Source organism: Sebastes umbrosus, chromosome 1, assembly GCF_015220745.1.
Source record: "Sebastes umbrosus isolate fSebUmb1 chromosome 1, fSebUmb1.pri, whole genome shotgun sequence".
Taxonomy (NCBI): Eukaryota; Metazoa; Chordata; class Actinopteri; order Perciformes; family Sebastidae; genus Sebastes; species Sebastes umbrosus.
In genome coordinates this window covers 18,947,393-18,972,325 of record NC_051269.1, presented here as the reverse complement: position 1 = coordinate 18,972,325, position 24,933 = coordinate 18,947,393, and the positions used below count along the sequence as shown (strand labels likewise).

At 40.2% G+C, this 24,933-nt stretch overlaps 1 protein-coding gene and 1 long non-coding RNA gene across 9 annotated transcripts in view; one reads left to right on the top strand and one right to left on the bottom strand.

The window, feature by feature from the left end:
• LOC119489643 (plexin-A2-like) overlaps positions 1–13,546 on the top strand; it is a 98,014-nt gene extending 84,468 nt beyond the window's left edge. For 2 of the 3 annotated variants that reach the window (XM_037772371.1, XM_037772380.1), the window contains 8 exons: positions 266–425; positions 1,573–1,676; positions 5,617–5,713; positions 6,328–6,527; positions 6,778–6,947; positions 8,085–8,297; positions 9,494–9,644; positions 11,216–13,546. In XM_037772371.1, coding sequence (XP_037628299.1) covers positions 266–425; positions 1,573–1,676; positions 5,617–5,713; positions 6,328–6,527; positions 6,778–6,947; positions 8,085–8,297; positions 9,494–9,644; positions 11,216–11,311 — 1,191 coding nt within the window. In that variant the 3' untranslated portion in view covers positions 11,312–13,546. Of the gene's footprint in view, positions 1–265; positions 426–1,572; positions 1,677–5,616; positions 5,714–6,327; positions 6,528–6,777; positions 6,948–8,084; positions 8,298–9,474; positions 9,645–11,215 lie in introns of all 3 variants that reach the window. The other variant, XR_005207225.1, reaches the window with a different exon arrangement.
• Positions 1–24,933, bottom strand: part of LOC119489668 — a 125,289-nt gene that overhangs the window by 68,883 nt on the left and 31,473 nt on the right. For all 6 annotated transcript variants that reach the window (XR_005207232.1, XR_005207227.1, XR_005207234.1 and 3 more), the window contains exon 5: positions 5,604–5,720. This is a non-coding gene — a long non-coding RNA (uncharacterized LOC119489668). The remainder of the gene's footprint in view (positions 1–5,603; positions 5,721–24,933) is intronic.

Genomic DNA, 24,933 nt, shown 5'->3' with positions numbered 1-24,933 from the left:
ATGACACCTCTCTGATATCCATGTCGGAGAGTCTGAGAGGCTGTGTCTCATTACTTGTTTAATGCCCCTGCCGGAGCTGCACAGCCACATCCTGGAGGTGTGAAATTACATTTCTGGCCAAGATCCTCTCCACCAGGACAGTTTGGTGAGGAGCACGAAATGAAAGGACTTTCCTAGCAAGCAACACCTTTCTTTCTGCCTCTTTCTCTTAAACTCCCCTCTACCCCCTCCTCTCTTCCTCTCTCTCTATATCCTGGATCCCCAGACGCTGAGCTGTGTGAACCCAGACAATGAGAACAGCCCAGAAATCCCTGTCAAGGTGCTCAACTGTGACACCATTACCCAGGTAAAGGAGAAGATCCTGGATGCGGTGTACAAGAACATGCCCTACTCACAGCGACCACGGGCTGCAGACATGGATCTCGGTGAGGCTGCTTTGGGTGCAATCCTCCAGTGAAACATTCATTTCATACTGCTAATTGTCTTATATATAGACTGAAAATATGCCACGGCACATGATGTGTTGGTATAATGACAGGAGGGAAGAGTACAGCTTAGAGTGGTCGTGTCAGGGGGAGTTATCGCAGATGTTTCACCGAAGATTTATGACATCAACAAAAGGGCTCAAAATCAGTTTCTGGAAGACAACCTCCTCCCCAAAACCTGTTTACAGCACTAACCAGAGCAACGCTCGCCAACACTGACGTTAAACCTTATGACAGCTCACCTACACTTCGGCTTACGCCGACAACATGTCATCCAGTACTGAATGACTTGGCACGAATCCAGCTGACACACACCTTCAAAGGGAATAAATAAGATAACGTTGTAGGCAGTGGCTGATACTGCTTTAGGGTTGTAGTTATACACCTTTAAGGGGCTTTTACAGGTTAGGGATTTGGAGAGGATCAGTTTCTCCTTGTTGCTTTGGACAGCTTAAAGCTCTGTGGAGATGCTGTGTCATTTGTGTTTTGATTGCAGAATCAATTTAAAAGTCTTATTGAAAACATTTTTATGACATTTTTTTAAATAATACATCTACACAGCGTTTAGAAAAGTGCTGAATAAAAGCATGGCTTTCCTGAAAAAAATAAATAAATAAATTGTCTCTGTGGAAGATATCAGACGTTTGGTTCCCACTTCTAACAAGGCTCGTGAGCCAATAGTAAAACGTATCAGGTGGTATCTCTGGGTCGTCAGTTAGTGTGAGATTGACGGTCAGTGCCTGGCAATGACTTGTTGTGAAGTAAATGCAATGGAACAGGAGAGGGAGCATGCAACATTTAGTGGTTGAATCAGTGTTATCAATAGCACCTTTAACTGTCAGGGGGAAGTGTACAGGAAGTCGTCTTGGTGACATTTTGACTGTTACGCTTGACAACTTACAGAGTTTCAAAGAACAAACTAACACAGTACACAAGGATAACATGACCTCACCTGCAGCGCAAAAGGGACAGTGCAAGACAAACAATGGACATTAGACAATATGTAACTGTCAGGCACTCTGGGGATACAAACATTTCCCAAAATGACATATGTCACACATTCACTATTGATTGCATTTTCCTTCAGAGTGGCGGCAGGGCAGGACGGCCCGTGTGGTCCTGCAGGATGAGGACATCACCACCAAGATAGAGAGTGACTGGAAGAGACTCAACACGCTCATGCACTACCAGGTCTGTTAATAATATCAATACCAGGTTGACGATTGTATTCATTATCAATGAAATCTGCTGAGTATCTCCTTGGTTAATAGATCAAGGGTTTTGTCGACAGCATGTCAGAACAGAGTGAAATATACCCACCACAGTTTCCCAGAGCCAACGGGGACAGAAGGTCCAGAATCCAAAGATATTCAAATTACAATTAATTATACAAAAAACAGCAACGCAGAAAATACTCACATTTAAGAAGTTGGTACTAATGTCAGGAATGTTACTTTGACAAGTGACTCAAGCATTGAATAAATTATAACTAGAATTACCGTCTCATTTAAATCCATGTCTGTCCAAAATATCATCACTTCATCATTTTATCCTTGTTTTGGAGGCTCAATAAGTAGTATGCATCTGTCAGAATGCAACAGTCTTTATGTTCCCCCAAGACTTGATGTGAATAATGAAGCCTGAGACTGTTGATCAGTTTACTGCACTTTAATGCATACACATGGTATGTATGTGTGTGGCTCTGAAAAAGTAAACAATTAGGGCTGTCAATCGATTCAAATAGTTAATCGCGATTAATCTCAAATTACCTTTTTTATCTGTTCAAAATGTACCTTAAAGGGAGATTTGTCAAGTATTTAATACTCTTATCAACATGGGAGTGGACAAATATGCTTGCTTTATGCAAATGTATGCATATATTTATTATTGGAAATCAATTAACAACACAAAACAATGACAAATATTGTCCAGAAACCCTCACAGGTACTGCATTTAGCATTAAAAATATGCTCAAATCATAACATGGTAAACTGCAGCCCAACAGACAACAGCAGCTGTCAGTGTGTCAGTGTGCTGACTTGACTATGACTTGCCCCAAACTGCATGTGATTATCATAAAATGGGCATGTCTGTAAAGGGGAGACTCGTGGGTACCCATAGAACCCATTTACATTCACATATCTTGAGGTCAGAGGTCAAGGGACCCCTTTGAAAATGGCCATGCCAGTTTTTCTTCACCAAAATTTAGCGCAAGTTTGGAGCGTTATGTAGCCTCCTTGTCAACGAGCTAGTATGACATGGTTGGTACTAATAGATTCTTTAGGTTTTTAGGTCTGATCATGTGAAGGCAGCTTTAGTGGACATTTGTGACTATTTGAAGAAATTCGCTCAAGGCGTTCCCGAGATATCAAAAGAATGGGACGGTTTTGAGGTCAAGGTGACCTTGACCACCAAAATTTAATCAGTTCATCCTTGAGTCCAATTCGATGTTTGTGCCAAATTTGAAGAAAATTCGCCCACGGCGTTCCTGAGATAACACGGAAATGGTCCAGACGGACAACCCAAAAATATAATACATCCGGCCACGGCTGTCTCCGGCGGAGGCATAAAAATGCTTGCAGATGAATCTTCTATCAATCGACTAACCCATTCAGAGCTCAGAGCTATTTCACTCTTACAAACCTTGAATCTTTTTCAGCCTTTTTTAAAAACTGCGACTATTCAGTTTCTCAAGGGCGTCACAGCAGATATTGTTGATGAAGGACAGAGCTTTAGTCATTCATATTCATATCACTCACCTCACCCCTGCCAACATTTTCTCAACCCCCCGGTCACAAGCACGCTTAGTCAACCGAACATGCACTTGAGTGCCTGTGTCTTTTACAACATCTTTTTTTTTTTTCCAACTACACAGGTCACCAACCTCAGATGAGTCATGCTTTTCCTTTCTCAGCCAAATGTTTTCCTTGACTATCAGCTTTGGGCCGACTGCACCACTCACATACAGCCAATATTTCAGCGCAGCGTGCTTTTGTTTAAAAAGAGAGAAATAAAGAAATCTGCATTTGCTGCACCAAAAGCGTGTTATGACAAAGAATGCATGTACTCCCTTCTTATCTGTCAAGGAGATAAACAATTCCGCTCTTTCATTCTAAATCTCTCTGCCAGGTGTGGAAATGTTTGTTCTGTGGCTAAGCTGGATTTGTATTAGCCACAGTTGTAGCTCATGCAGAACGGCAGCGTGGATTTTGTTCACGCTGCAGATGACCTCGCCGCGTCTGCCAAGCACATCTACAGTTTACAGTATTTACCTGGAACTACTGCAAGGAGAAAAAATGTAGGACTGACACGTACACTGAGCCATTATAACTTCAAAACATTCAGCAGCCAGTGAACTCTATTCAAGCAAACATACATATTTCACTACGAATTTGACCTCCTTGTGGGAGTAGCTTCAGGCTGCAAAAGGCGCTCAGATCACTCCTCACATCAAATATATATAAATTATTTTCAGCTTCAGTATATAGTAAACCCAGTTTTGATTCCTTCACCTGGACTGCATTTGACCTTCACTCAAGTGAATTATATTATATAATAGTTAAAAGTTTGATGGCTGAAGTTTAGTTCAGTTAAAGGTACAGTGTGTAGGATATGACAGCATCTAGTGGTGTGGTTGCAGATTGCAACCAAGTGAGTACCACTCCGCTCACTCCTCCCTGTGGTAATGTGAGCCGTCCAGTGCAAAGCCGTGGTAACGTTGTTCGCCTCGCTCAGAGACCATCCTTACTATAATAACACTACTTTAGGAGTAACGGAAGTCAGACGGCGGCTGGCGGTACCACAATTTTGCACTCTGCGGCTCACGTTACCGCAGTTTTACAAGCGTGTCAGAGAACTACGGTGGCCTTCAGGTAACGCAAAAATGCGAACGGCTCTCTCTAGAGCCAGTGTTTGGTTTGTCCGTTGTGGGCTGCTGTAGAAACATGGTGGAACAACATGGCAGACTCTGTGAAGAGGACCCGCTCCCTATGTAGATATGAAGGGCTCATTCTAAGCTAACAAAAACACAACAATTCTTAGTTTCAGGTGATTATACAATAAAGAAAACATAGTTACGAATATTATATTCCATTTCTGCTAATAGATCCCCCTAGATGTTACACACTCTACCTTTAAGTGCATTCTGACTTTAAGTTTGAGCAAGTCCATTAATATACAGATTGGTTTAGTTCATGGGCAACCTCCGGGTCTGAAAAGTGAAGCCAATGCTGAAGTGCCTTAAACTTGCATTCTTTCTAATGGCCAGCAGGGGGCGACTCCTCTGGTTACATAAAGAACTCTGATTGTATAGAAGTCTATGAGAAAATGAGCCTACTCCTCACTTGATTTATTACCTCAGTAAACATTGTAAACATGAGTTTATGGTCTCAACTGTAGTTTCAAGTCTTCTTCAATACAGCATGATGTTCATTTAGTAAATTATGGCCCCATTTAGAGTCAAATAGACCATAAAGCAGGGTATGCTTTAGGGCGTGGCTACCTTGTGATTGACAGGTCGCTATCACGGCTTTGTCCGGCCTGGGTGTTGTCCGTGTTTTCATCTTACAATTTTAACCCTTTCACAGTGTGTTTTCAGTTCATTAAAGTTAATTGTAACCTTTTCGGTCGCCTAAAAATGTCTTATTCAGCGTTCAGTTGTCCTTAGCTCCACACTTTCATGTCACTTCTGGTTGCAAAAAACTAAGATGGCGACGACCAAAATGCTGAATTTGAGTCTTCAAAACGGCAGTCCACTACCCATTGGGTGACATCACGATCTTCTTATATACAGTCTATGGTTTGGTCTTATTTAGTAGTTGAAGCTGTTGTGATCAATGCTCTGCGATATGTATTTCTATCTAACTGATGATGATTGAAGATAACTGTTGATTTTTACAGAATGTTTTACTTGAACTAAAGGTCGGCCCTTTATACGTTTATTGCAAGTTATGTAAATCAATTGCCCATGGAAGACTATTCAAAACCTCTGAATCATATTTTCATAAAAACCTGGTCCTTGATTTATAATCGCAAACAATTTTTCAAATTCCAACCATGATTACTATTAACCTAAAGCTGCACATCACCGATTCATAAAAAATAACAGACAGGCTTTACCTTTGTCTTCCAGGTGTCTGAGCGCTGCGTGGTGGCCTTGGTGCCCAAACAGATGTCCTCCTTCAATATCCCATCCTCAGCCAGCTTCCCACGCAGTATCAGCAGATACGGTCAGTACTGTTTAAGAAACACAAATACTTAATATTCATACAGCTCACAGCAGTGTTCTCACACCATCTGTTGCTGTCACTCATCAGTCTGTTGTGAAGCACATTAGCGGATACTGTCATACGGCACATTAAACAAAGAGATGCAATATGAGTTTCAAAATTATCCATCCAGTCTTATCACTTAAGAGTCATTTAATGAACTGAAATGGGATTCAAATCACATCTCGGAAACTACAGCTCACACTGATATCTTTCATATCAGGTTTCAAGCGTTTAAAAAAAACAAAAAACGACAGAAAACAGACAAAAAGAGCAGAAAACACAGTGATAGAAAGTGAGGACCACAGCCAGGATAGAAAACATGTCTTTAGTGAATGAGTGCACGTCTGTATCATTGCTATGACAACCAATGAAATAATGTCAGCAAATGATTATACAGTCTAAACACACACATCCAACCTGCTCAGTTGAGAATTACAAAGAGACAATCTGCCTTAAATTCAGATCTTTCCTTCCGTTGTCTGACAAACTGGTTATCAGATGAGATGTATTCTATTTGCAAACTACATCTAGAGCATTTTGGAATATGTAATTTCTTTATATTGACCATCTAGGTGTAGACGTTCCCTTCCGCTCCACGCCCACCAGCCCGGACAGCCCCCACTCCCGTGTGCCCATGCTGACCCCTGACCTGGAGAGCGGAGTCAAAGTTTGGCACTTAGTCAAGAACCACGACCACGGGGACCAGAAGGAGGGCGAGCGCGGCAGCAAGATGGTCTCTGAGATCTACCTGACGAGGCTACTAGCAACGAAGGTGCAAGATATTACATATATTGTACAATATTATATATATATTGTATATATTGTAACAACAAAACATGATGAGAGACAATGAATGGCGCACAGTTCAGTTTGATTTTAGAATTAATTTGGACAGCTTGTGGCATATTTTGTTGTCTTTAGTTATGCTTTTCATGCAGTCGTACACTTTACACTTTAGATTTAGAGTAGACACTACAAGCAGAAGTGCTACAAGTCTCAACTCTATGCACTGTTTTCTGTAGGGCACGCTGCAGAAGTTTGTGGATGACCTGTTCGAGACCCTGTTCAGCACTGTGTGTCGGGGGACCGCCCTGCCTCTAGCAATCAAATACATGTTTGACTTCCTGGACGAGCAGGCCGACCGGCACGGCATCCATGACATGGACGTTCGTCACACTTGGAAGAGCAACTGGTAAGAGAGAGAGAGACAGTGAGAGAGAGAGAGAGAGAGAGAGCCCGACTTGTTACCTTTACTGTGACTGTAGAGACATCTCACTTTCTTTAACAAGCCTGCTTACAACACTCCCTGTAGAACTCATTACTTACAAAACAGTCAAAGTTTTGGGCCCAGTGAACATTTCTGAATTGTTAAACCCTTAATACCAGTGTGCACCTTGAACTAATTTATCTAATTCCAGCCCAGTCGGCAGGAAAATGTTTTGGAATTGTACGTTTCTGCAAACCACAGACAAGTTGAATGTCAACGTTTTATTTATTTATTTTTGCATTCGGTCAGAGCAAGTAACGTAGTACAATGAGTGACGCGAAGAGCAAGTGATGTAGTATATTGAGCGGCCATTATTGAAAGTTACGTGGTAAAATAACTAGTACAAACGAGAAAGTCCACAAAGTGAGGATGGGTCAAACAAACACAGGACTTTCATATGACCGCTGTTCGTATCCCCTGTGAAACCAAAAAGAAAAGTTGACTTTATGCTTGTTACGTAATGTTACATGAGTAAGTTCAATAAAGGCGGTTGTTATTTATTTACGCTAGTTCCGTTGTTGCGTTCCGCTGTTGCGTTCCGCTGTTGCGTTCCGTTGTTGCGTTCCGTTGTTGCGTTGCGTTGTTGCGTTGCGTTGTTGCGTTACGTATTGTTCCGTTGTTGCGTCACGTTCCGTTGTTGCGTTCCGTTGTTGCGTTCCGTTGTTTCGTTCCGTTGTTGCGTTCCGTTGTTGCGTTCCGTTGTTGCGTTACATTGTTGCGTTACGTTACGTTGTTGCATTACGTTACGTTGTTGCATTGCGTTACATTTTTGCGTTGCGTTACATTTTTGCATTGCGTTACGTTGTTGCGCTACGTTGTTGCGCTACGTTGTTGCTCTATGTTGTTGCTCTACGTTGTTGCGCTATGTTGTTGCACTATGTTGTTGCGCTACGTTGTTGTGTTACGTTGTTGCATTACGTTGTTGCATTGCGTTACTTCGGTATTGGTCAGAAGAAAATCAAAAAGGAGCATCTTGTACAAATAAAGTAATCATGTTATTTTGCACGCAATTCTAAAAACATGTAACATCTTTCTGTGTCTCTACTCTTTTTTCATCCGTAGCCTGCCCCTGCGCTTCTGGGTAAATGTGATCAAGAATCCCCAGTTTGTGTTTGACATCCATAAAAACAGCATCACGGACGCCTGTCTGTCTGTGGTGGCCCAAACCTTTATGGACTCCTGCTCAACATCTGAACACCGTCTGGGCAAAGACTCGCCCTCCACCAAACTACTCTATGCCAAGGACATACCGCATTACAAAAGCTGGGTAGAAAGGTGTGTATGTGTGCTTGTGTGTTTACATATACACATGCAGAGACAAATGTGTACTGCATACAATATTGACATACATGTTTACTTGAGTATTTCCATTTTCCGCTACTTTCTACTTCTACTCCACATCTCAGAGGGAAATATTGTATTTTTTACTCCACTACATTTATTTGAAAGTTATAGTTACTTGTTACTTTTTAAATATAAAATATATGATGCAGTACTATAGTACTAATCTACCCAGTAGTATACAAATTATCTAAAAGTGGCTCCACATTGACAAGCTACAACATTAAAATGCTCTTACATGTACTGTATGTGTTAATGAAAAAAACAGAGTAACAGTAATCTAGAAGAAGAAGGCATATGTTATTAATCCCTCCAGGGGAAATTTAATTTAATAGAAATAATTCTATAAATAACATAACACTTGAAAGGAGCCATTGCGCATAATGAGTACTTTGCATTTTGCTGATAATATTTCTGTACTTTTACTTGAGTAACATTTTGAATTCAGGACTTTACTTGTAATGGAGTATTTTTAGACCATGGTATTTCTATATTAAAGGTTATTGTTGGTGTTAGTTTAAGTCTTTGTTCGATGAGTAAGGAGAACCTTGTAATAATTGGATAAAATGAGAATCATGATTTTTCTCACTAATGCACTCTATAGGGTATAATGTGATCTATTTGTTGTGTTTCTATACTGAAACTACGTCAGAACATCGCTTGCTATTTATGTAAAAGGTTGTCAGAACTGACAGATGAATTTATTTACTCTTACCTAGTTACACGTATATCATTTAATTTTCCGTATCTCTCACATTTCTCATACATGGTGCAATGGTATCTGGTCCTTAGTTGATCTCCCTGCTATGAATGCAAATTGTGGCACAATTAATCATGCAGCTCTAATAGGGTTGGAAGGAACAGAATGAATGTGTAAGTATAGTCATATGCGTGTTTGTTTATAAAAATAGTGTGCTGGTGTGGTTAGATGTCATTGTGACTAAATGACTGAATCTATGAGTGACACGTTTCCCTATTTCCCCGCCAAAACGCCTCTGATTTACTGACACCTTTAACATTGGATATTCTTTGACTTTTCACAACAACAGACTGAATCCAGGTGAGGAGAAAAGCTCTGGTATGCATGACTGTGTCCTTGACGCTGACATAGTGTGTGTGCTTCCTCTCAGGTACTACGCTGACATCAACCGCCTGCCTGCCATCAGTGATCAGGATATGAATGCCTATCTGGCTGAACAGGCCCGCCTTCACTCCAGTGAGTTCAACATGCTCAGTGCCCTCCATGAGATCTACGCTTACGTCAGCAAGTACAGCCAAGAGGTGAGGCCCAGTCAACTCGCTGTGACATAGAAATGTGCTGTAGAGGTCCTGCTGGGGTGGTTAGTCTACTGAAGTTAGCATTTTTTTTTTATATTAAAGCAGCTGTTCTTATATTAACAAAGAATAAAATGACTACGGGTACTGTTAAAGGTGTCGCTCATAGTGGTGAGAATAATCACCCGACTCTGCAGTTCCCCTCAAGAGACAGACAAAGGGTGCCAACCGCCCCTGTAAAATAAAGAATCATCATCAGTTGGAAACTAAAAGACATTTTTTCGTATTGAAGTGATAAGGGACACACTTTTTTACGTATTTTTTCTCTGTATTTTTGAGAATCTATTCAGTGCAAATCTATGGGGGAAAAATACTATCATTATCAATATCATTATTTTATTTTTTTTCCTTGTTAAAAAAATTGTTTTTTCCCTTATCCGATGAGAAGGTCATTCAGTAAAGGACAGAGGGTGACGTATCCTCTGTACAGATTGTAAAGCCCCCTGAGGCAAATTTGTGATTTGTAATATTGGTCTATACAAATAAAATTTACTTGACTATTACGGGTTAGACTATTAAAGGCAGGGTGATTTGTATGAGTTAGAACTTAAACTTTAAAAAAAAAACTTAAGGAAACCTTCCTGATCCGTCATCCCTCAGCCTGTCGGTCTTATTGGTCGTGACTAATGACCAAACAGGCGTATCATAGAACACGGTCACTCACGAGTGACGAGTGACAGGATTGCTGCGGTGCGCCTAACGGCGGCACAAGATTTAAAAAAAATGGCTACCTACTAGCGTAGTCTGCTGGCAAAAAATTACAGAGATTACAGAGATTACAGAAAGTTTTATTCTAAAGAATGAGGAAATTATGTGTTAAACTGATGGTTTGCAGAGCCCAAAGAAAACTCTTGAATGATAGTCTGCTACACACGTACTGTATTCCTATTGCTCAAAAATAAAGTGAACTGCCAGCAGTCCAAAACCCAAAGATATTTAGATCTTTTATTTACAATGATATAAAACTGAGAAAAGCAGTTGTGCCTCGGATGGTAAATGGTAAATGCATTTATATAGCGCTTTTCTAGTCTTCCGACCACTCAAAGCACTTTACACTACATGTCAGCATTCACCCATTCATACATGCAATCATACACTGATAGCAGAGGCTGCCGTGCAAGATGCCAACCTGCCCATCAGGATCTAATCTAAATACTCATCTGGAAGGCTGGAACCAGAAAAATGTTTGGCATTTTTAGCTCGATAGGCTTTAATTATAACTGAGCTACATAACAGATGTCTTTTTTTCCGAATGTTTATACACATGCACTGAATTCTAATTAATCAAATTAGTGATGATTAATTCAATATACTGTACCTGCAAAAATTATTTAGAAATTTAACTTTAATCAAATGCAGTAAAATGTACAAAAGTGGAATTACTAATGAAAGCCGTTGGTGTTGTAGATCTGTATTAGTGTATGTGCTTATTTGTCTGATTCCTATAACTGACCAACGATAAGCCTTGTGTCCTCGGTTTCACAGTTTGTGTGTGTTTCTGTGTGTGTGCGTTTTAGATCATTGAGGCACTGAAGCAGGATGAACAGGCCCAGAAACAGAAGTTGGCGTATAAACTGGAGCAGATCATCTCAGCCATGTCTATAGAGAGCTGAGACACACACACACACACACCTACTTACACAACCAAACACTACACACACACTGAAACATACTATACGATGAGTTATGAGCCCGTCGGCAACACGCGTGGCACTCAGATGTGCACGTGAACACACACATTATGTATGCACGCACGCATATACTGACGTACACAGACTTAATGGACCTACTGTATAAACAAAGACAACAAAGAGATTCATATACATGCATAAATACACACATACAAATGTACATACACGAACCACAGCACACAGATCGTCCCAAAGCACGACTTTTGAGTCCAATGTCATCGTTTCTTTTTTCAGAAGAAACTCCAACAGGCAAACACCCAACTTCTAAAAGGCTCCTATAGAGAGAGACAGAAAGAGGATTTGGGCCATCACGGCTGCTGAATTTGCAGCCAATTCTTTTCCGCTGGGTAATGGTTTGTCTTTGTAGTGGGTGCTTATATTAAATGTGTGTGCGCGGCAATGGCTGGAGCTCTGAAGAGAACAGCATTTAATAAAGAATGACTCGACTTGAAAAAAAGTCACTGGAGGAGCTCAACAAAGACAGGAGCCAATTTAATGGGACGGCACATGTGGCGAGGCGAGACTCACAGTACTTTTTATATGTCAAAGATGAAGGACATTTATTCGCACTACATATCACGGGCTTGGAGTGACATCGCCATTTGGAGCAGAGATGTGTAACTTTGTGTTTGTTAAGCCTTTTCCTATTGCCTTTTAAAGGCTTAAAAAAAGACTCTGGCATCATTACTTTTCATTTCCCCCACTTGAAGCTTGAAGTTATTTTTTGTTTAATGAAGATTTTCTGCCCAGGGATTGAACAGTATTCACACAATTTGGCGTTCACAAGGTGAGGGTCCAGCTGTTTAATAATACAACTATTACTGCAAAGGCATTACCTTCAAATTTGAAATATACGTAGAGATATTTCCAGACCCAATCCCTGGCTTTTTGTGCCAAATATAATATGTCTCATGTTTCATTCATGTTAAATGCTCCTGTAGAAGCTATTAATAATACATGTCATTGTGCGGAAAAGATCCTATTTAAGATAGGAAATTTTGTACAGTGGTGATCTATAGACCGCCAATTCAGCCATTCAAAGATAAGTGGAGACCAAATTGAACTGTAGCAGAAAGCATGATTAATGACGCTATAAGTCTGATCGTGGAATCAGATTAGCCAAACCCCGGCCAACAGCGCCGCTCCCCCCACCCTTCCCGACTCATCAGTCATTGTTTACATCCAGCGTGATATACTTGAAATGCACCGAGCGTACGAGATATTATGAACACCTGCTGCTCCTGTGAAGATTAAGTTAGATGAAGGCTTTGATGCCTTATTGATTTTCTCCAATAAATCCACTTTCAACGTAACCTGGAATTTAAACGTAGGAAACAAGCTCACCCTGGAGACATTTCAGCTGTGGGTGCTGTAAAAGAGTCCATACCATAAAGCTCAGTATAAAATAGGTGTTCCTAATATTTTGTCCACAGAGTGGATATATGATTAATGTTACATGTATTTGGATCAGCAGTTGGTCCTTGTAAAGTTAATTCATTAAACATCTGTCTGTTGCTTCGCAGCGCTATTTTCCATCTTTCAGCATACAATTCAAAAGTTTTCATTTTGCGTCCATATGTACATTTGACCTGGCTGCTTGTTGTCTCCTTGCTGCTGTATTTATAGAGTGCCATATCTAAACTTTCAAATGATTATCATGATGAAAAATTCCGCCTGAGGCGTCGCGTTAATTCAGGGTTTTCAGTTTTGATTGTTTGTATTTCGCTACATTGCAATGCTGAAAGATGAACCTGCTTGAGGCAGTTTCGTCGCTCCATATAAAAGTCACCACGACTGTCTATCAGTGTCACTGCAGCGCTGCTCTTTTTTCTTCTTTTTTTACCATTCCAGTATCAGTGGGGTTAATGTACTCCCCACAGGACCTTTATTCATTCTAATCTAGATAAAATAATATAAATAATAAATACATTTCCTGTTAAGTGTTGAAATATGACAGAGAACTCATCTGTTTCATGTGTGGTTTGATGATGATAATTTATAAATGTGTTGTGCAATAAGCTGTCAGACATTTAAACTGTAATGTTTTTTAAACTATATATTATTGTATAAATATTGTACATAAAAAACACTCCTATTTTGCAAGCAAAAGATTCACTTTGTACTGTTGTTATACATTAAATGCGCAGCTGATGAAAAATGATTTCCGCCTGGTTTCTTTCTTGTTCATGCTAAATTTAAAAAAAAATCATGCTGAACATAATTGCTCCATATTTATAAGCGTTAAATCCTGAAGTGAAGCCCTGGTCGATGAAAATGCTGTGTCCTCAAAATGATTAATTCATATGGAAAGTACATTTCTATTTCAGACTGTACAGCTTTGACTTATAACACTGCTTTATATAAAAGATTGTCTAAAGAATCATTGTATGTGCCACAAATCATGGACACTGAAGTTTCTATGTTTTGTATTTTTGGTAAGACTCTCTATGACACCCATGTTTATAATGCATTATAAACATACTACATAATGTGCTTATAGCACTGCATAATTATGTTTATAAGCATTCATAAATATTCATAATGCTTTATAACAATAGCCATTTTAAAGCATTTTATAAGGACTTATAAGGTCAAGTACCATAATACCTCATAACTACTGGTCACTCACTGACATTCTTTTGTTTGTTTGCAAGGATCATAGTGTATTATAATTCTTATAGTTGTAATACATTATAATCTTTTATTATAAGGCATCATAATCACTGTTATAATGCATTATAATGTGATTATAAGTTACTCTAAGTGGTTATTGTTTGCTTGTGAACAACATAATGAATAAGTTTTGTTCTTGATTTTTACTTAAAGCAAACAATTACTATTTTGAGTAACTTAAAATCAAATTATAATGCATTATAACATTATTATAATGTATTACAACTATGGGAATTATAATACTCTATGATCCTTGTAACAAAAAAATATCAAGGAGTGACCAGCAAATATGAAGTATTATGGTACTTGACCTTATAAGTGTTATTGTTGTAAAAAATTATGAATATCTACAAGTGCGTCACTATAATTATACAGTGCTATAAGCACATTATAATATGTTTATAATGCATTATAGACATGGGCATCATAGAAAGTGTTACAACATTTTGCAGACAAATTGTCTGCTGCTGTTAGAGATTACGTCATTTCCAAGCCAATCGAAACTCTGCCACACATAACTGGATAATCTATTCTTATTATGTTAGTGGTCCACCAGCATGCTAATTTGACAGCTAAGCTATTATTAGGTTTTCCATGAAAGGGCTCTAAAGGCAAGACGGTGATGTCAGAGATCAACTGAAATCCCAGCGGTACTATTATGCTTCAGCTTTGTACTTAGAAATTAACATAATTGTTGGACACATAGACAAATGGCATTAGCCATCCATTGATATCTCCACACACAAGCTGTGTTCCAGCTTTGAATCAATGAGAAATTCATTATGTGACAAAATAGTAACCCTGCATACTTTCAACACAACTGATACTACAATATTAATATATCATGAAAAATGAAATGAAAAAACAGCGTTAATGTTTTTGCTTTTTTTCACTTGCACATCAATATTGACTTACCCCTATACCAATTGTTTTATTTATTAGTGGTTATCAAATAACAACAAAGACTAAAGTTAATTGTCATGTTTCATTCACCTTGCTCTCAAACTTGCAAACTCTGCAATACATACAGTAGTTGGAGTTTTTCCCACATCCTCTAAAGCCACCCAACTAAACTCCTGTTTCCAGGATAATTGAAATGCTCGCTTGCGCTTCAGCTCATAATCTTTGTCTTTACCAGACGCCATTTTCACACGAGTGCCCGATCGGTGCTGCCCACGTGCAACTGTCAACCGAAATGAGAAGGAAGCGAGATGGCTCACTCCTTAGCTACCATCATCAGCTCCAGAAATGACAATGTACTTAATTATTTTTTTTACCATTTGCCTGATTGGGCAAGTTAGTGGCTAGATTTACTACTTGCCCCGGGCAAACCTTATTACTGAGCCCTGATGTAAGCCCTTAACGTAAATGCTCTATCGTTAATCTTTATTTTAGTTACAGTAGTTAATGAGGAACTTCAGGCATTATTTTGTATTTTCCAAATTTTTTTTTTTTTTTTTGGAGTGAAATAACCGTCACACCGTCAACACTGCCTTGTTGAAAATGTGCTAAAAATGTAATATTTTAACATGAATTAACCACATGTTTTCGGAAATTATAGTCTATAATATAAAGAATAAGATCTTTTTCTGAGAAAATTACACACAACTTACATTTGGCTGAAATTTAGCAATGTGCTACAAGGTTGGGTTTGTCTGTCTGTTGGATTGCTTTACAGCGCTGCACAGGAAGAGGGCGTTGTATTTCCAAAGTCAGCAACAGAAACACAGATGTATCAATCACTTCCAGCTGGTTTACATTCCTCAAAAATGAAAAGAAATAATAATAATGTGTATACAGATAGTGGCACAATAAAAAAAAAAGTTAAATTACTTTTCCGTAACAGGGTTTGTGGGAATTATTGTTTTTAATTTTGACTATGATGTCAAACGTTTACTGCAATCATAGAAAGGAAATCTGCTGTTTACAAATGCAGCAAATATTAAACACACCTTGTCTAGCGAGAGCAGCACATTTGATATCAAAGAGGAGTTGAGCTTGGAAAACAACAAAGAAATATCCTGGAGAAATTTAGCTTCCCTTTGAATTTTATTCTAAAACACACACCATCATGTGATGAACAGCCTCTCGGAATGAAGAATAGTTTACAGTGTGGTATGGCACGTAAGCAGCATATAGGGATGAAGAATTCATTATTCATGTTTAACCCTCGGGGCTCTGGGCAGGCAGAGCAGAGGCGGGGAGAGGGGGAGGACGGCATTAACACTCAGGCTTCCCAACCAAGCCTATACCTGTCAGATCCAGGTGGGGGTGTCGTCGGCGTATCGAAGGGTCCTCTGTACACCTGCCAGGCTCTGACCCCTCGTCTTTCCTCTCTTCTCTCTTTGCTTGTCAGAGTGCCTACACTCAGCAGCCAGCAATTCCCCCTCACTTACTTCTCACACACACTCACACACGCAGGAAGAGGAGGATCATTAGGACTCAAACCTCTTCTACTGACAGCTGAGCGAGCCGCAGGGTATCTTCTTGATAGACTGTGTGGTTGGATGGTACCAAACACGTTTATGGAGCTACTACGGCCATTAGAAAACCATTATTCTTCTATCCATCCCTGGCAGCTGTCATAATATCTCAATCATGCTTTGGCCTATGATTGATGACGTATAGTAAAATAACAGCATGATAATCACTGGTAGAACAGATTCTTAAGCTTCTCCTGCTGCCCACAATATTTGATTCAGGGGAAAATGGACCTTCCTGTACGTACAGTCCGCAGATGTCGAAGAATAATTCAAACTGTGAATCTAACTGTGGAATGAATGCTGAATGGAAAAAGGCCTTGGACTGTCTACGCAACCTTGAGCAACCCAGCAGTTTGTGTTAATAGTCAATGCACAAGGTTCTGCTTCAGTGGCCTTAAGCTCAAGGTGGTTAAATGAATCTGTGTACTATAGGCCCCATAGAAACAGGGGTGGACACAATAACAGGAACACTTGTACATTACGCTGTTGCTGAAACTAGTCAATCAAGTTGTTGATAGGAAATTCAGTTTTGACAAATATTTGTTTATGATTTCCAAAGTTCACAGCTTTTTTTCTGTTTTACATGACTGTAAATAAATATGTTTGGATTTTGGAAAAAAACTATTAAACTAAGACATCACCAATTAATTGTTTTAGTTATTTTAAGCAAAAATGGCAAATATTCACTGGTTTCATCCTCTCTAAGGTGAGGATTTCATGCCTTCTTTTATCATGTGTGTTCGTAAACTGAATGTCTGTGGGCTTGGACTGTTGGTTGAATAAAACAAGCATCCTTAATACGATTAATTCAAGAAAAATAATCAGATTCATGGATTATTAAAATAATCATTAGTTGCAGCCCTTAGGTTGCTTTCACACCAGATCATCCGCTGCAGCCGCAGCCGCAGCCGCAGCCCAAACGCACTACCCCTATTCAAAATGAATGGAAAACTTGCGTTTTTGCCACACCGGCTGATCTTGTGTGAATGTAGCCTTAAAGGTGCTAAATGCGAGATTGGGAGCATTTCTATTGCCTCCACACAGCTCTCAACATGGCGATGGCTGTGCCGGCGGCTCACTGCTAACGGTGCTAGCAGAGCCAACAGTGGAAACAACAGCAACTTTGCTGACAGCGTGAACCGTGGTAACCTGGAGGGTAACTAGAGGGTGGATGCTACGCTTCTGCGATGGCGGCGTTGTTCGGGATGGCGTTTTCAGCTGTAACCGCCGTATGAGAGCAATGTAGAACAGCGGCCGTGAGCTAGCCAGTGGGGCACACTCACATGCACGAAGGCAGAGTGACTTCATGCTCTGCTCAGGTAGACATTACTCCTCTATATCTTTACATAGCAAATAATTGTTTGCGACTATATAAATGCTCTGAATATAGCACCTTTAAATACAGTAAAATAGCCTTACATTAAAACAGTACTCAAAGTTTTCTTGTGTAGCAGAACTTCTCACAAGCTGCCGGTACTCTTCTCTGCCCTCTCCATATCAGGTTTTCTGGGCGATTCATAACGGGGATTCGTAGCGCCAGCGTTTTTTGTGCCGCACCTCACGTATGAACATAAAAACAATGGTTATAGCATCTGGACTTGCCGACACACGTCACCCGTGCCCCCTCGGAGGAGGAGAACGAGGGCGCTGTAGTTAATTGATACAATGGTCACATGTTTTTTGGAAAACAATTAGCTGCTATTAGTTTTTCATCATAACTTTTTTTCTAATTTATAATTTTTCTGAATCTGCTCTTTCGATTTAAATTATACGATTTTACAGGGCAAACAATTCCAGTAGAATTAAAAGTTCACATGAAGGCTGTGGTATATGTAAATAATAAAATAGCTATTCAACTATAGCAAGTTTTCTATTTAAGCTTTTTGGGATTCATCTATATTAATAGCCTAATAATGGTCCAAAATGATGTAAATTTGCATAGTTTTAAGATAAAAAAACCTTCAAATATTCTTGGGGTAGGAGCCCAAAACCCAATACAGTATCTCCTAGTATCTTTTCACTATTCACTGTAGAAATTCCGAATGTGTCTCTGTATAATATGTAGGAGCATCCTGACTGGGACACTGCTCCTAAAACCTGAATGAAGAGCTCACACATCTCAGCTCTGCATGTGTACTGTACCTGCCTGTCTGGCGGGCTGCTGTTGATTCCAGGCTATAGGCATCCTATAATATATTATTGAGCGATACTAGGCTACGATTAACACAGGAAAGCACATCAAGTATTAACACTATGAGTAAATATACAAACACACTACCTTAACCTTGAGTATAATATTCCTACTATAGGAGATGCAAATCACAACTGATTATGACTGGCAGTATAACATGCTTAAATAAATAATTAATAAATAGGAATAAGTAGGAAGAGATTGCTGATATCAGCTAATGCACACGCCAACATGTGAATACTGAAACTCTGTCTGCCTAAAGTCAATGTTCATTTTTTGTGGCTATACAGTGTGTTATTGTGCAGGATTGCATGCTAACTGCACACACACACACACATCTTTTTATATACAGATGCCTTTCTTTATAGGTTGTGGTTCCAGAGAAAACCAGCAGCCGCTATCAGTGGACACATATAGAAATGTGTAATTCCATCCGCTACTGTACAATCAAGCCTCAGATTCCCTTGAGCGCCACTGGAACGCTGCCTCTAGGCTATCGAGGTCTGCAAGCATCAGTCTCCTGCTGCTTTAATTAAGCGCAGACGGCATTATCAGAGTGCACACAATCAGACAGGCACTGATATGTTTGTTCTTGCCAAGGAAAAAAAGACAGCTGTCCAAATAAGGGGGGAAAAAAATCCCTGATGACTGAATTATAGAATAAATATGAAATGACCAGAGCTCAGCCTCCATCAGTAACAACATGTTTCAGGATTTATTGCATGAGCTAATCCATGACGGCATTTTATTTCCCCAATTTGCTGTAGTAATTTCTCTTTTGTCCACTAGCAACGACAGTCACTTGCAGACTCTGGTCATAACTGCTTTCATTACTCACTAACGCTAATGGCTGGATTCTTTAAATACATGAAATGCTTCCAGTTCCACAAAAAAAATGCAAAGTGTGAAGCTATAAATGAAGGGTTTAATGATGTACTAATGAAGCGAATGTCCAGTAGGTCGATGTGGACAGCACACAAGTCTACTGGTGCCATCTTCTGGCCAAAGCTATTATCACAAGCATGACTTGGAAACAGGCCGACTGAGACAGAATGAGCATTCATTCACTCACTGTTTGAGCACAAACTGGTATGAGAGAGAAAGATCATGTGAAAATGTGATGCAGGAAGAGGGCAAAGGGCGTGTGTCAGTGACAAAAAGTGTCTGTTTCAGCACTGCCGCCTGAGGGTGTGTGTGTGTGTGTGGTGGTCCTGTGGGTCATGACACAGACATACTCAGAACCCAGAGTGTACCATAAGACTGTGAAGAGAACCCACATCAGGGAGTCTTAACACATATTGTTTTGGGAAGAAGTGACTTCATCAACGCATCACTTCCTTTTATTTTCTAATTTCTTTTGTCTTCTTCCCGCTCACTCGAGAGACCTCGCTGCTCAGCCCAGAGAGGTAACGGTCAATTTTACTTCAGTTTGAAATTAAATCCCCTCCCACTACTCCTCCTCCCAAACCTCCCCTCACTTTCCGTCCTCTGCACTCATGAAATCGCTTCAAGACAGGCTCCCTCCTACGTATCCAATCGGTGAGCTTTGTGGGATTTATGGCACCCGTTTTCAAAGCTCCATAAAAATGTGCGCTACGATGTGTATGTGTTTTCTTTGACTGTGTGCGTCCACATGTGCTTGTACAAATACATTAACCAAAGTTAAGTTAAGAACACCCTTTGAACAATTACTTTTTTTTAAATGTCCACGCCGTTAATTCAGCAGTCAATTGCTTTGTGTCTATAACTTAAGTCAAAACAGAACCATGAATCTCTGAGGTTATATTGTTAATTATGAACGCATGGCAAAAGGAATTCTCTTCCCACAAAAGATCTTCACATTAGGAGAGTTGCTGTTTTACAACTTCCTGTTCAACGCTCTGCCTGGGGCGCCTACAAATAATCCATTGCTGGTGAACTCTTGCTCTCAGACAGAATAAATAGAGCTAACAATTGCTGGTACCGCAAAACATTTTGAAGATTCATATTTTAAACAAAGCTATGAACAACACCACTGTCTCTCATAAGATATTGAATTAAGAGGCTTTAAATTCTGGAAACTAAAAAACAGAAGTCTTCTGAGAATATAATCCATGACATATTCTGCTAATTAGCTCTCTAGTTAGCGAGAGGATCTGCCATTTAAAATAGCCCAGTGATTCGTCAGCCAAGCCTCAGTGATCCGAGGGGTGTCCAATTAGCAGCTGAAACTTCCATTACCACAAAATAACACTTCTTGGATACACACCGCCGGTGACCTTTTGCCTGAAACACATCCAAGAAGTGAAATATTGCAGTCAGATTCAAGCCAGGCTGTTAGATGTACCTTCAGCAGCACAGTTTGACTATTACCCCAGAAAGTAATGCCATTGCTCATCATTAACGTATTTAAAATGTGTGTTCTTAAAGGGGACATATCATGCTCATTTTCAGGTTCATACTTGTATTTTGGGTTTCTACTAGAACATGTTTTCATGCTTTAATGTTCAAAGAACACATTATTTTCTCATACTGTCTGTCTGAATATACCTGTATTCACACCCTGTCTGAAACGCTCCGTTTTAGCACCTGTCTCTTTAAAGGCCCTGACACACCAAGTTTGGGGCCGTCTGTGAACGTCTGTCGGACTAGTTTTTGCAGTGTGTCCCGCACCATGTTGGAGATTTTTCGGCAGATTCAGAATGTGGAATTAGCGGCAGAGCTCGTCAGTGAAGGAAATCACTCTGATTGGCTGTTCAGCTTAATGTGTGTAATCGGTGCACGAGAAGAGAAACGGAAATGAGGAAAGCAAGCCAACAAGAAAAGTCAAGAGGACACCCACAAAAGGCTCATTTTTCATCTTCATCTTCATCTGATCATTCCAATACTGCGGATAAAATAAACGGATAGTTTCACAACGACTCGGCCATCTGGAGTGAAGCTAAGTGTTGAGTGACAATGGTGTGAAAATGGTCGGCAAATGCCGCTTTGTTTCATGTACGTATCATAAGAACAGCTTGTATATCCGTCGCCCTCGTTCTTCCGGTTTCCCTTTTTGAATGACGAATACAGACCAAGGCCAAGACACCTGCGACGTGAGGCAACGCAGCAGTCGGCATTCGTCGCCGCTAGTTCTTTCATGTTGGTTTGGTGCGTCTGGGCCTTTAGCCCCACTCCCAAAAAAGCCCAGTCTGCTCTGATTGGCTTGTGAGAAAAATGTGGTGCACTTCTGCAAAGGTGGTTGTAGTGCATATCCATTATAAGTATGTTTTAATGGCCCATGCTCTCAGAAAACAGGTTGTAGCATCAATGTCAATGTCAACATCTATTGCACATCTGTCCGTCCTGGAAGAGGAATCCCTCCTCTGTTGCTCTTCCTGAGGTTTCTTAAATTGTTTTTCCCTGTTCAAAGGGTTTTTTGGGTTAAGTTTTTCCTCATCTGATGAGAGGGTCGTACTGTAAAGGACAGAGGGTGTCGTATCCTCGACAGATTGTAAAGCCCCCTGAGGCAAATTTGTGATGTGTGATATTGGGCTATATTGACTTGACTTGAAAAGTTAAAAACTAATGACGTACAATAAGCTTTGTTTTTGTTTCTGTTTGAAATCAGAAACAGATGAAAAAGACAAAGAGAGCATGCATGCAAGTTTAAAAAAAAAAAAAAACATTGCATGTTCACAAAATGTTTGGCACCAGCTCAGGATTTTTGTGGTCTTTAAAGTATAGGCTAAATCTAAAGGGGAATTGTCGTGAGAAAGTACAAGAACAAAAGCACAGCACTTCTCTTTTGATATCGACTCCGGTTGCCTATATTCTCCTGAGACACTCCATCATACATTTCAGAAAGCATTTAATACTCAACCCTCAAATCTGGTTAAACACACACATATAAGGTGAACCAAAAATACACACTGCTGTCGGAAATAATCTACAACACCAGCAGATATATATGATGATTGCAATGTTCTGTTACTGAAGAAAACAGTGCAGCAGCTAAAAAGGAAAATGGAGGCAATGTTTTTAAACTCCATAAGCTGCAACAGATGTGGAGATCAGTCAACATACTGTAAACAAATAAAGCCATATGAGGCATGGCCTATGGGCTTTAATTCACAGGATGCCAGTGGTAAGAATGTTTTCCAGATTTGCCTTGTGTAAGGTCGTCGGAGGAATGCCCTTGCTGTCTGTGTTGGTTTCCTGCTCTGTGACCATGACGGGCTACGCTGTGACACTTTAGACAAAACGCTGTCGCAAAGGAAGACAGATTTGGGTCTAATGATGGAGAGTAAAGGAGTTCTGACTGTACTTGCACACAAATATTTAACATTACCTTCACAATGATGAGAAATTATATATAGATAAAACACAAATTTCATATACTTAAAGGAATAATTTAGGTGTTTTGAGCCTCTGTGTCCTCCGGTGCTCCTAATGGCATCTGCAGGATTTCACAGACCGTAGGAAAACAACCAGTCAGAGCCGAGCTGGAGCCTCGCCGTTTCTGAGCAGCTGTCAATCCTTCGCAAACTCCGATCAAAACGTCAAACTAGACATCGCTGATCAAATATGAATCAATATTCTGTTACTGTAATGACTATTTCTCGCCTCAAAGGTTTTCAGAAACATCTTGTGGTGTACTGTTTAGCTGTAAAATGAGAAAGTTTGTGATCAGCTGAGGAAATACCAAGCACCGCCCACCAGCCGGAGCAAATGTTCTCATTTTACAGCTAAACAGCACACTACAAGATGTTTCTGAAAACATTTTCGAAATAGGCATTACAGTAAGAGAATATTGATTCATATTTGATCAGTGCTCATTAGTTTGACCGTTTGATCGGAGTTTGCAAGTGATTTACAGCTACCTACGTTGAATGAACAACCAATAAGAACGCTCAATAGGAATGCTCTGTGATTGGCCAAAGTCTCCTGTCACGGGCTAGATTTTTTAAAGCCTGAAAACAGAACCATGAGGTGTAGAAGTTTAGTTTTCTCTCAGAACACTTGAATTACAATATGCTGAACGGTTATTATGGATTTTTTTGCCCAATGATGCCAAAAACATTCTGCCTACTGCAGGTTTAAGTCACAAAATTAAAAAAAAAAATGAAAGCGCTAGGCTCCTTGCAAGAGTGAAAGAAAGAGAGGTATAAGGAAAATACACGAAGGAAAAATAAAAGGAAATTGCCAGGGTTTGTCCTGCTGTCCTCTGTTTATGGTAAAATGTCTATTTTGTGCCTTACTTCCATCTGACAGGGAGCTGTGATTCACGAGGACTCAAGTAGCAGAAATACTTAACTAGCTAACAGTCTAATGAATGTTTTACTGGGGTGACATGACTGCTGCTGTCCAACTGTGGCTGCTGTAATGGGCACACCACTGATAATTCAGTTTGGGGTTTTCAGCAAAGCTCATCTCGAGTCACAGTGAGGGGCCAATTGGCCACCTCAACGGCCTGCTGGTTGAGCTGAATGTTTGATAGGGGTCTGGCAAAAAAGGAAGGGGGGGTAACAGGGAGGAAATGGGGTGATGGCGGGGGAAGGCTGGGGCCGAAACAGGGACAGGGGGACTCTGGGCACTGGGACTGGTATCAAATTACAAGAGCATTTCTCAAGCATGTTAAGAGTTTACTTCTCTGGAATCGCCGTTGTTGCTACTCTTTGTCTAGGAGGGTGGGGCTTTTTTTTTTTTTAACAAGTCATTTAGCGTGCCTACACCAGTGGTTCCAGATGTGTGATTTACAGCATGAGAACATATAGCAAAAGAGCTAACAAAAGTTAAAGCAAAGATCCCCAAATTGCAGGGGAGGAGGGGGCTGGGAGCTTTTCAGGACTTCTCTGGAAGTGTGAAAGGTTTTCGCGGATCCTGTGGTGTCTTCACTACTGGGATGGCTGTTGTTGATTGATGGCCTTGCAGAGTGGCGGGGGGCTTCGGGCCACCGAAATGGATTAATACCATTAGCATAACAGTGGATCGCACTTTTGTTTCGAGCATGATGTTCTGCTCCGCGGTCTATCTCCATAAGCCTGTTAAGGACCGGAGTGTCACCCTATTGTCAGCTATCACCTTTCATTGTGTGGTGGATTACTGCTCCCATACAGACGATGGTTCACACAGCTCAAGCAGACATTGCAAGGCAGTGCGAGCAAAGGAACTTATTCTGTAGTGCTGCAACACACATCACACATGCTATACAGCCTCATTATGGTGGATTCAAGCAC